The 11,974-nt window shown below is 43.5% G+C and overlaps 1 protein-coding gene across 1 annotated transcript; it reads left to right on the top strand.

Moving 5' to 3' along the window:
* Positions 1-695: 695 nt before the first annotated feature.
* Positions 696-11,667, top strand: CKAP2 (cytoskeleton associated protein 2). Its single transcript, XM_018556448.1, has 8 exons — positions 696-710; positions 814-886; positions 987-1,698; positions 4,077-4,308; positions 4,714-4,884; positions 5,817-5,877; positions 8,022-8,271; positions 11,293-11,667. Exons 1-8 carry the CDS (start codon positions 696-698, stop codon positions 11,546-11,548), a joined length of 1,770 nt encoding a protein of 589 aa, XP_018411950.1. The 3' UTR covers positions 11,549-11,667.
* The last annotated feature ends 307 nt before the right edge of the window (positions 11,668-11,974 follow it).

The raw sequence follows: 11,974 nt of genomic DNA, 5'->3' as shown, positions 1-11,974 counted from the left end.
GCGGTATACTCCGGCGTCTCAGTATACCGCGAGCTACAGCTCGCGGTATACTGAGCCTAGGGGGACGGGAGGACACTAGTTTGTGTCCTCCCGTTACCCTAAGGAGAACTATGGGGAAAACCCCTAACCCCATAGTTCTCCTTTTTTTTATCTTCTCGTGATGGACTACAATCTCCTGTTTAGTTTACTAATTTGTATGGAGATTGCAGTCCATCACGGGAGTGAGCTTGGAGCAGTGGTTACTTTACAACACACACAGGGATCATGTGGAACAAAAGCAGCCACCCTCCGGAAGGAAGGACAGTGTCAGAGATGATTTGAGGACCTACAGCGGAGCGATACACAAATAAGATACATTTTTGTTAATAAGTAGATATGATTTAAAAATTTTATGTGTGTTGGTTTTTTTTTTGGTTTTTTTTTACATGGACGTTTACTTTAAAGGGCTCTCTGTGTTCTTTCTTAAAGGTATCCTTTAATGGAGAAGTCCAATAGAGTGCCTCAGAAAAGGACTGCAACAGTGGTAGTGAAGGAGCCAAAAATGGTAAGTGTTTAAGGTTATGAGGAGAGGAACACATTCAGTAGAGGAAACTCCCTTATGTTGATTAGAATCTGTTTTTCTAATAACATCTCCATCCAAAACTGATTCTGTTCAGGTAGGGGGACAGGGCTTGATCCCTCAAAAGGTCTTCCTGATGTCCAGGAACCTGGTATGAGATCTCCTCCTACCCCAATCTTCCATGTTATACTGTCCCCTTAAAGTGGAAGTTAAGTGAAAATTAAAAATACTGACATGCAGGCTTAATACGACAGAAGAGAAGGGATGAATATATTCTCTCTTGCATCCTTGTATCTGAGTGTCAGCTGGAGGGGATCGCTCTGGCACGTAAATCTGCTAAAATGCTAGAATGAGATAATATGCTATGCATACTAGCCATTATGTGGCAACAGGGGGACTTTTTTTTTTAAAGAAAACACATGACAAGATGTAAATAAAGAAGGCAAAAGTCTGACTTTTAGCCAGTCTTTTTTAAAAACAAAAACGCTAAAGGAAAGACAGCTAAAGAATGTAAAGCAAAAAGAGGAATCTGCTAAAGCAGAAGAGAAGCCGCCGGCAGTTAAGCCTGTTCTTGGAGCTTATCGTGGCAAAATTGTGCAGTCCAAGATTAATTCTTTTAGGAAGCCCTCTGAAACAGCAGACAATAAAAGTTCTGTCCCTGAGTGTAAAACCATTAAGCAAACTGCAGCAACCAAGCCAAATATATCTGCTACCAGGAAGCCAATGGTTAGGCCATCTTCTGTCAATGACATAAAACTGAAGACGCAAGTTCCACCAAAAAAGCCGCTAGCACCACCAGTGACATCACAAGTCAAGACATCCGCTAGAGTGACCATAAAGAGGAAAGCCCAACCTGAGACCATGAGAAGAGCTACGCATGTCATCCCAACAGTCGCATCAAAGGCATCCAATACTACAGTTACCAAGAGCAGAGTTGACCATGTGACCGTGAGAAGAACCACACATGTATTTAACCACAAGAAGTCGCTGGGAGCAAACGTGCAGCAGGGGGTTTACTTAGCTGGAATGCAGAGCAAGAAAAGGGAAACAGTTGGCCCTGTAGGCAGCTTGCCAAGTCACCAGCAGCCATCCGTTGTTGGCAAATACCCAAGAGCGAATGAATCGGCAGAAGAACGCAAGTATGTTGGGGTTTTTTATACTGTAAATTTAATTGTCAGTAGTCCCATTTAAAAAAAAAAATGTTCACTTATTCACAAGGCAGTGTAAAGAACAATAGTAAGGGTAACCTAGAGCAGCTGATTGGATTTTAGATTGTAAGCCCTCAGGGGCAGGGCCCTCACCATCTTGCCTTGAATTGTATTGTAACTGTAATGTCTGCCCTATATTGTAAAGCGATGCGCAAACTATTGGAGCTATATAAATCCTGTATAATAATAATTATTTATATTTACGGAGGTTTGATCAGTTAAAAAACAAAAATCTTAGTTTGGCTGCAATTGGTAACGCCACGTTTTCAGATTTTTCTACCAAGTCAAGAAATTCTACTGCCCACTTAATGTTTGCATTTGACAGTGGAATTATATGGGCAGTTCTTCATAAGAGGAAGAGCTTACTCCTAATTTGGGTAGAGGGAAGGGTCTGGCCTCCACACACATACAGCCTTAAGCTGGCCATACACTGATCTATTTTTTTTATTTTTTTTCGTTCAACCCACGTGCTGAATGGAAAAAATAGACCCGATTCCTCCAACACACACTGCTTGTCGAGGAATACCCGCTGTTTACATACAGCGGCTGACGGCACCTGTCAGAATACCTGACCAGAGTGGGCAGCTCATTGGCTGCCGCCTCTGATCGATCAAAGATTTTCCAACCGGCTCCTTCGATCAGCTGATCAAGGGATGAAAGGGTGCCAACAGAGGCACACACTGTACGAATTTGAACAATGTATGGGCCTGCTACAAGAAAAACCTGCTTTTGTTTGTGCTAGATGACCTATAGATAATGCTCCATCCCACCTACACAGAAAGTTTGTCCATCTGCAGGGAGCTGACCAGTAACTAAGCATAGTTTTCGCTCCAGTTCCCAGATTTAAAAAAAAAAAAATCAGATGAATATAACACTTTTTTTTTTTTTTTCTCTTGTGTGGGTATATCATACCCACTCATCCTGCCCCCTTAAAATCATCTTGTTCCCCTTAGTAGAGATTCTAAATATTTGATTACTTGACAGACTATGTGATCACCGTACAGCACTGAAAGCCTTTCAGGTCTATTTTTGGGCAGTAGACTTGTTCATAATGTACTGCCTTGTCTAATCAATAATTGAGGGTCTAGATCAGGGGTGCCCATAAGGTCGATCGCGATCTACCAGTCGATCATGCAGTGATCACTGGTAGATCGCAATGTTCTCTCCTCCCGCTGGTGGGGCTTCTCTGGATCCCCACTGCTCTCCCCATATGTATGCAGTGGGGATCCGAGAAGAAGTGAAGGAACCGGCGGCGCGGGAGGACGGAGCCGCTGTCGCAGAACTAATGCCGAGCAGTGAGGAGAGAGAGAGATGCTCGGTCTGTATCTGACAGCCGGCGCCTCTCTCTCCCCTCACCGCTCGGCCTTAGTTCTGTGACAGCGGCTCCGCCATTTCCCCTCTGCCGGGGAGGGCATGGGGGATCCATGGGAGAAGCTGAGCCCCCGTGTGCGTGGCCGAGCAGCAGAGGATCGGTACATATCAGTCATGTGTACCGGTCCCCTGTGCAGGACAAAAACTTGTTTGTAAATAACTGAGGACACGTAGTACTATGTGTCCCCAGTTATAAATGAACAATCACTCTCGGGACACCTCTCCCCATGTGCAACGTCGGCCACACAAGCACCACGAGGGGATAAGACGCCAGGGCCTCTAGGACGCACTGGAATGTAAACCGGCCGACTTCCTGCGTTCAGGGACGCAGGCATGCCCCCTCGCCCACAGTGTGATCGCCCCCACCCGGAACGCAGGCACATTAGTGCCTGCATTCCGGTCCAGTGTGATCTGAAAAAATAGTGCTTGCAGCATTTTTGCGGATCGAGCTGGACTGGAACGCAGGCACTAATGTGCCTGGGTTCCGGGTGCAGGCGATCGCACTGTGGGCGAGGGGCCTGGCTGCGGTGTCATTGTCTTCAATGCACTGCCACATCCCCTCCCGCCCCTGAATGCAGGTGTTTTTTCATTGGTAGATCTCATTGAGCTCGTCATTTGAAAAGTAGATCTCCAGACGAAAAATTGTGGGCGCCCCTGGTCTAGATCATAATAATTTTTGGCACTCAGTGTAGAGCTTGGTTGTCGTCCAACATATATACAATATTTTTAATGTATAAGACTTGATGTGTGATACATAAATTGTCATTGTCTACTAAAAATAAATCAGAATCTCACTGGCTAGCTGCCAATAAGAATGTTGCTCCTCTTATATTAAATATTTAAATCAAATCTGAGCTGTGTGCAGATAATGGGGGAACTAGAGGCTGGGCAGCATTTGGATGTAATTTGGATTGATAAGACTGCTTTTTGTTATTCAGGGCTCGTCTAGCAGAATGGAGGGCATCCAAAGGAAAGGTAATGAAAAGGCCCCCATCATCTGTGGCCCTACTTTCTACATTTAAGGAACAAAAGGATGAACCAGTGATCAAAAACGAACCTAAAGAACCTCGCCAGCTGTTCTGGGCAACCATGGCAGAAGAAGATGAACAGGAATGGTTCACTCTGAAAGTCAACCAGATCTTTGGAGAATGCCAGAAGTTAATTGATGAGGTATCCATAGATTCAATCCATTCTACGCACCAACGCCTGTATATGTATTTGGGATACAAAAGATCCCAAAGCCTTTTCAAGGCTTTTCTATCAAAACCAGAGCAGGGAAAAAATTAAAATGTGATTAATGGCCACAGCTGTTAGAGCAGCTGTACTCTTGTGCACCTTTTTGTTCAAAGGCCCTCCTGAGCAGCCTGGTTTATAGTAATGCTTGTCTCCAATCCCCTGGTCCCATGGCTGATCATGGGTATAATTATAGAGCAGGCGGCAGTGAAGGGACCATGGGTGACAAGAAAATAATGCAGACCGTAGTAACAAGCAGTTACTCACTGATAGGATTACAGAAACATTTTGTGATTGGTGTTGCTGAAAAATAAACATATTTTTTTTTTATTCTGGTATCAGGGTATTCCAAAGGAAGAAATCCTATCCATACTGGAAAAGCAAATTGAGAATATCCCAGAAGCAGAAAAACTTTCCAGATACTGGGAATGTCTGGCACATCTTGAACAGAGAGAAGGCCAGCCATATAAAGTAATTGAAGTGTGTGAGAAGGCAGTGGCAGCTGGGGCACAGGTAAGAAGAACTCTAGAAGATCACTTGGTAGATTTTGTGATCCTGGAATGGTCTAACAAGCCTTCCTGGCTCTGCGGATTGACTGTCTGTGGTCTGGATGAGATCCACCTCTATTGTGTGTTTTTATGGCCATCACTCCATGTAACTATTTTTTCTTCTCCTTATTGGCATAAGTTTGCTTTAAAGTTGATCTCCACTCATGTTGCATGTTGAGATAGCTGTGGCCCTCCCAGCAATCGAATAATGGTTACTTAAGCCTGTGTATCAGTTTGAAGCTAGCCTGAACAGTACTGGAAAAATTCTATATGTAGCATCTTCAGCATGTAATCCATCAACACACATCTACCAGCTTCTTGTCTTTCGGGCTCCTAAATTTGCCAGATCATGCAAATCTGGGTTGCTGTCAACATCCTGATGCATAATAGAATTAAAGACGATTATTCTCCCCTTTTTTTTTTCCCCCCTTCCTTTTTACTACTCTAAGGCCTCATTCGCACATTCAGCCCGTACAGATCCGTGCAGCATGCACGGGCCGTATCGGGCCATTCCCGGGAAGGACAGGGGCTGCGTGTGATTCTGTGCAGCAGCCTGTTCTTCTCTATGGTAGTATGTGGCCGTACGCTCACCCGAGCTGAACATCGGTGCGGGTGTCTGTACTCGTATGCAGACAGGATCCATCCTCTCTGCGTACGAGTACGGACACCCGTGCTGATGTGCAGCTCAGGTCAGCATACGGCCACATACTACCATAGAGAAGAACAGGCTGCTGCGTACAATCACACGCAGCACCTGTCCTTCCCGGGAATGGCCCGATACGGCCGTGCATGCCTCACGGATCTGTACGGGCCAACACTTAGCTGTGTGAATAAGGCCTAAATGTTTCTTAGTAGATGACTAACTCCTCCCTTCTCCCATGTTTTGACTTTCTGCAGCCTCTGGAAGAGCTGAGAGCCATTCTTGCAAATACATTGGAACATTTGAAGACTGAGCCTGGTATGTAGTCTTTGGATTATTAGCGGGTTTTATTTGTGTTGCCAAGGCTGCAGACAATGATCTGTAGGGGCACATTTATCTCCGTACACCAGGTATTTAATTTCGTGTGTAAACCAATACCAAGACTATGCAGATTAAAGTATTTACGTATTCCAAACAATCTGTAAAAACACTAAAACATTCACTCCCTGACCTCTGTAGCTCTAAGGATTATTGAGAAATTCATATTTAAATTTCACAACAGAGGCACAGATGTCACAACTCCACCTGCCTGCTTTTACTATGGCAGCAGAGACTTGGCAGCCTGACAGCTTTCTAATGTAGACAAACAGAAGGTGCTTCTTAGCTGTTGGAAACACACTAAACTCCACTTTAGAGTCTCTGTTGTGGTCTTAAAGTGACACTAAACTTAGAGTTAAACCTTAAAAATGCATTCAAGTGCCCCAACTATTAACAAAAATGTATCTTATTTGTGTATCACTCGGCTGTAGATCCTCAAATCATCTCTGAATTGGTGCCGACACTGTCCTTCCTTCTGGAGGGTTGCTACTTTTGTTCCCCATGGTCCCTGTGTGTTGTAAAGTAGTCACCATTCCTAGCTCACTCCCGTGATGGACTACAATCACATGTTTAGTTTACAAATTTTTATTGAGATTGTAGTCTATCATTTGAAGATATACAGCTGAGTGATGCACAAATAAGATACATTTTTGTTAATAGTGAAGGTACTTGAATGCATTTTTAAGATTTAACTCCTGAGTTTAGTAATTTACATTTACCCTTTCAAGTAAATGTGTTTGAAATGCCAGTTTCATGACCCCCTTGCAGATCCAATTGCTTCAGTACTTTCTAAGTCACTGACTTGGAGCAAGTATGCAGATTAGAAGTTCTGACATCCTCAATACAGGTCTTTTAATGGGGAAATATAGTTCTAGCAGAAGGCTAATTTCTTGAATACAGCAGAGTCGACAGTGCAGGAAGAGGTAAGTATTAAAGTGACAAAGTCAAAAAATGTTTTCCCTCCCCCCAATGTTAATTAAAGCACTTGGCTTAAATGATGTTTCTTAATCCGATCTTCTTCTTTCCTGTTGTTTTCATCTGTCCCTCCAGCGCTGCTGCTGGTCTCCGATCCAGCGATGACTCCTCTGTCCTTGATGGCACTTCCTGTCCCACGGTGTCTGCATGCGTGTGCACGCGTCCATAGACTTATCTTGTGTCTCTGCTCGTCTCCCGGCCGAAAATGTGAACTGCGCCTGCCCCAAGATGCTTTGCGGCCGCTCAAGAATGTTCACGTTTTCGGACGGAAGCGCGCGGGGAAGACGCAAGTAAGTTTTAAAGTGTTTTTTAATACTGCATCATATTTATTTTATACAGTGACTTTTAAAGTATATGCAAAGACAAAACTGTTACAAGTACCTCCCATTTTACCCTTTTATTCCAGTTCTGATCACCGCTTTAAAAGACAGCTATGGGGTACCTTTTTATCCAATAGTTCTCTTTAGGGTCCCGTGAGGACATACAGTATACTAACCTCCCTCCTGTGACCCAAAGCTCAGTATATAGCGAGCTTATGCCCGCTATGCACTGAGAGCACCGCAGCCGGGACGGATCCTGACAATACTGTCGAGATCCACCCAGTTGGCTAATTGACAGGGGGCCCTGCCTATCTAGAAGCAGAGCCAGCTGTGCCCGCCCCATCCCAAATGTGTTCCTTCAGTCAGTGCTGGAGGAGGGGGGGGAACCTGATAGGAGTGATGACTGACGGTCACCGCTGTCTGCAGGGAGATGATTGGGAAGTTTGCTTACTTCCCGATCTATATAGAATCAATCTGTGACAGTTTTATTGTCACACGTTGGCTCTAACTACAGTAGGAGGATAAGTGTAAATCACTCACCTCATAGTTCTCCTTTTTAACATTATGGATTTCTCATTAATTTCTGTCCCAGTCTCAATGGTTACCAAGGCCGTGATACCATTATAAATGGCTTGTAGGCATGGGCTGATATTGCAGTCCTGGCACAATCATCTTGGAGAGATGTAAAAAAACCAACGGGAGATTGTGCCCACCATATGTGCCAGTTTTGAGTTTAGTTAATGCAGAATAAGCATGTAATATGTAATTGATCTGGTGCTGTATTTCCAGGAGAGAGCCAGAAGAAAGAGAGTGAGGGAGAGGCTGAAGCTGAAGAGCTAAAGGCTGAAGTAAAGTTTGAACCTGAGGATTCTGCTATGAAGGAGAAAAAGAAAAGGGGAAGAAGACGAGCAATGAAATATGAACCAAAGAGCCCGTCCACTCCTGAGAAACCATCCAACTCTCAGAGCTCTCCAGGAAAAGGAGAGGATACATCGTCCGTTATTAGATTCAACATCACTACAACCCCTCATCTGCAAATGTAAGTTCTCCCTTCTGTTCAGGAGGTACCTTGAGTGTACGGTGTGAATATCTGTGCATTATCATCAATCTAATCCACATTAGGGTCTCATAGATACTGCCTGCTCAGTGCCAGGCCCATAGACTGCTTTATAACAGATTTTCTTAGCAGGTCACCCTTCCCACACACTAATACTTGCCTTCTCCATGCTGCCCCCTTTTTCTGTCTGAGCCCCAAGTCTAATGCATGTGTAAGCTCCATGTCTATTATTGTAACTTACACAGAGTTCATGACCTTCTGTCCTACCCCACGTGACAGTGTTCGTGCCTGTGATTGGCCACCCAGGTACAAGCACTGCTTCCTAGGGTTAAGTGGAGATGGCCACATGCTCTTTAGTATTGGGTAATTGAGGGCTCTGATGGACGAATTGAGCAGGTGGGAAGAGCTGCGCAGGTGAGTACCGGTAGGTGGGTGCGGCCTGTCGGGGCTGGGCAAAGTGACAGATTCTCTTTAAAGTGTATGTAAACCCCAACAATGAACTGCTCCTATTTGATCAAATTTTAATCTGCTAAATATATCATTTGAAAGTGTTTTTTATGTCCATTTCATACCTGCTAATCAGGTCAAAAATTCAGTCCCTTTCTGTGTTGTCCCAAGGAGGCTAATTGGCCCTCCCAGTTCTTATCTTGGTACCACAGAATGATTAGCCTTTATCTTGTGGTGATGGGAGAGTGGGAGGGTCTGAGTAGTTCCTCAATAGGAAACTGGACAGGGCTTACAATACTAAGGTCCCTTTCTAACGGGTGCCCATCTGCTCCGATCAGCGAGGGATCCGCGCAAAGATTCCATGCTGATCTGAGCAGTACAGAATGGATGTCACTTTTTTGACATTCATGCCTATTTAGGTTTTTTCCTTCATCTTGTGATGGAGGAAAAAACTGATCCATGTTGGGTCTATAGGCAGGTGACTGTAACTGACATGCATCTGATTACATCCTTTCACCTCTGATCCGCCAAGTTTAGGTCTGAATGAACGGAATGTTTTTTTTTTTGTTTTTTTTTTTTTTATTATCCTCAAGATGTATTTGAAGGTCATCAGATGTAAACGAACGCACATCCATCTGCCCACAGACTGAAAGGTTTATCTGATGGGAACAGCTGTGCAAAAGGCTGGTCCTAAAAAAATGGTGTATTGTCGCCCACAACAGGAGCTAAGAGCTAACAGATTTGCATGTCATTTTCTGTACTTGCAGGGCACTTAAAGTGCCCCTGTGGTCAGACTATAGACCTTAAACTATTAAGATATTCTTACCATTTTGAAATCTGAGAATTGTCGGTAATCATGGTAAGGGGAGAGGAGCAAGGCATAGGTTATACACCCTAAAACCTTTTTGGGGCGTATTATGTGTATACACGCAAGGTCCTAAAGTGGTTTAGTAGTAGAACTTGTCATCGCCTAAAATGATTTTAAAGTATAACTAAAAGCAAAACATTTTTTTGTAATTTGCATAGAGTAGTGAGGGATTAGAACTAGGGATGTATCGGCCGCCGAAACATATCGGCCGAAAATTGAACTTTTGGCATAATGCTGAAAGTGCCATTTTCCTGCCGATATGTTTCGGTGGTGTATCCCTGCTTTCTTTCCTCCCCGCTAGGCGCTGCTCTGTGTCCCAGCGGGGAGGAGAGAAACTGTGGCAGCCGGCCGAGCGCTGCGGGAGGATAGCGCTGTGAGCGGCCGGCGTCTCCTCCTACACAGCTCAGCATCCTGTCACAGTCCGACAGAGCGGTGTGTGGGCGCAGACAGACAGCGCTGTCACAGGAGGCTGAGCTCTCCTCCCTACACCGCTCACTCAGCCTCCTGTGACAGCGTGTCAGAGAGGAGAGCAAGGTACAAACACTCAGCTTTCAGTGATCGCTGAGTGCTTGTTGATAATTGAGGATATGGTATGTGTACTATATCCTCAATTATGAATGAATGGGAGTGATCTACATCCCCTCCTGTCCATTCATAGTTGTAGTTATAGTAAACATACCATGTCCTCATGTTAGGAATGAACAGGAACACTCAGAGGATTCCTGTACATTTGATAACGGGGGACACCGATAAAGAGATTGCGACACAAAGTCCTCATATCTCTTTTTCTATTTTAAAAGGGAAATATCAGGGGTCTGCTTAGACCTCTAATATTTCCCTGAAGCCCCTAAAAGTAAAAAATAAATAAATATAAAAAAATTTGAAAAAAAAATAAACATTTTCGGTATCAGCTTGACAATTTTTTTATTTTGGTTTCGTTTCAGTTTTAAAATTTCCATTTCGGTGCACCTCTAATTAGAACCACTGTCGGGTTTTTATTGGTAAAGCAGATATAGCCATAAATTTAAAAACAGAGGTATTAGTATATATTGCAGCAAATCTATATGGAAGGCACGCTGCTACATCAAGACCCCTCTAATAGTGTCTGAGGGCTGGCTAGTTCTGCTTTAGATTTGTGCCACCATTGGCCATGCACCCTACTACACTGATTTTGTGGCAATAGTGTAGAACAAGATGTTGAATGTTAGGTTTTTATTGCTGTTTATGTCCCCATTAGGAAGATTCACTCTAATTGTCCTGATCACCAATGTCCCTGGAAAGAAAGGGAAAATCCCAAGTTTTTGAGTTGCCACCAGAACAGGAATAAAGGAGCAGGAGAAATCTTCCAATTGGGAACTTGTTTCTATGACAACTGTTTAAGAGGGAATTTCCTTGACATTGGAAAAGATATCCTGTAGCTTCCTGTTGAGACTGCAGGACAGGAGAGGAAATCTCCACAGTGAGTTTTTAGGATGGCAAACGTAGATGGCGATCTCAACGATCACTGCTCTTTCTAAAATGGGGAGTCAAATGTTTTTTTGGCTTTAGATATACTTTAAAATATAGCATTTATTCTCATATTTGTAAGTTACATTTTCTGTGCCGTATGGATAATTTACATTAAAAAAATAATAATTTTAATATGTCCTCATTTTGTATAATCAACTGATTTTGTTGTTTTTGCCCAGGATGAGAAAACTACAGCTGAGGGAAGGAGAATCCAGCTTCCAGGGTTACAAATTTTTAACACCCGTCCGACGTTCCAGCCGCTTGGAAAGGAAATCTCATATATTTCCAGACATGTTGAAAGACCATGACCCATGTATTGCTGGCATTGCCCAGCTGGAATACCTGGAAGATCCCCAGAGCTGTCCCAATGCATATATCTTTCGGAAAAACGAGGCACTAAAGGAGATTAATGCAAGAAGCTTGACTAAGAAATGAATCAGCTTCATAGACTATAGACTGACTGGTTAAAATGCACCTTTTTTATTTTATTCTGTATACTGGGTTATACAGTCGACTATCTTCACAGCACACTAATGTATTCGTCAGGTGTTTTTCTTTACATGTGTGTCCTGTTTCATAGATGCTTCCCTAAGCTGCATTACTGCCGCTAGTTATTAATTGATTGACTGGATATTAATTAAGCCAACACAAAATGGCTGCATTTGCAGTGTATAGCAAGGTACCATTTTTAACCTGTTCCTTGCCAGTGTGAGTGTTCCAATATAACTGGTATTGCATCCAATGTAATAAAAGTTATGCGTCCGTTGCTTTTAAACAGAATACTGCAGTTGTTTTTAGTGCTTTTGGTAACTTTTAAAAGCCTGCCCTGGATTCCTTTTTAGTTCCCAATTGAAGTCTTTA

This window comes from Nanorana parkeri, unplaced genomic scaffold (genome assembly GCF_000935625.1).
Source record: "Nanorana parkeri isolate BGI_ZX_2015 unplaced genomic scaffold, ASM93562v1 scaffold238, whole genome shotgun sequence".
In the NCBI taxonomy this organism is placed as follows: Eukaryota; Metazoa; Chordata; class Amphibia; order Anura; family Dicroglossidae; genus Nanorana; species Nanorana parkeri.
Note: the sequence above shows the minus strand (reverse complement) of the source record. Positions and strands in the feature narration are given on the sequence as shown.

Excerpts from the sequence above, each read along its gene's own strand:
- CKAP2 (XM_018556448.1), top strand. Across the intron at positions 5,878-8,021 it reads ACATTTGAAGACTGAGCCTG|GAGAGAGCCAGAAGAAAGAG; the intron begins GTATGTAGTCTT and ends CTGTATTTCCAG. Across the intron at positions 8,272-11,292 it reads ACAACCCCTCATCTGCAAAT|GATGAGAAAACTACAGCTGA; the intron begins GTAAGTTCTCCC and ends GTTTTTGCCCAG.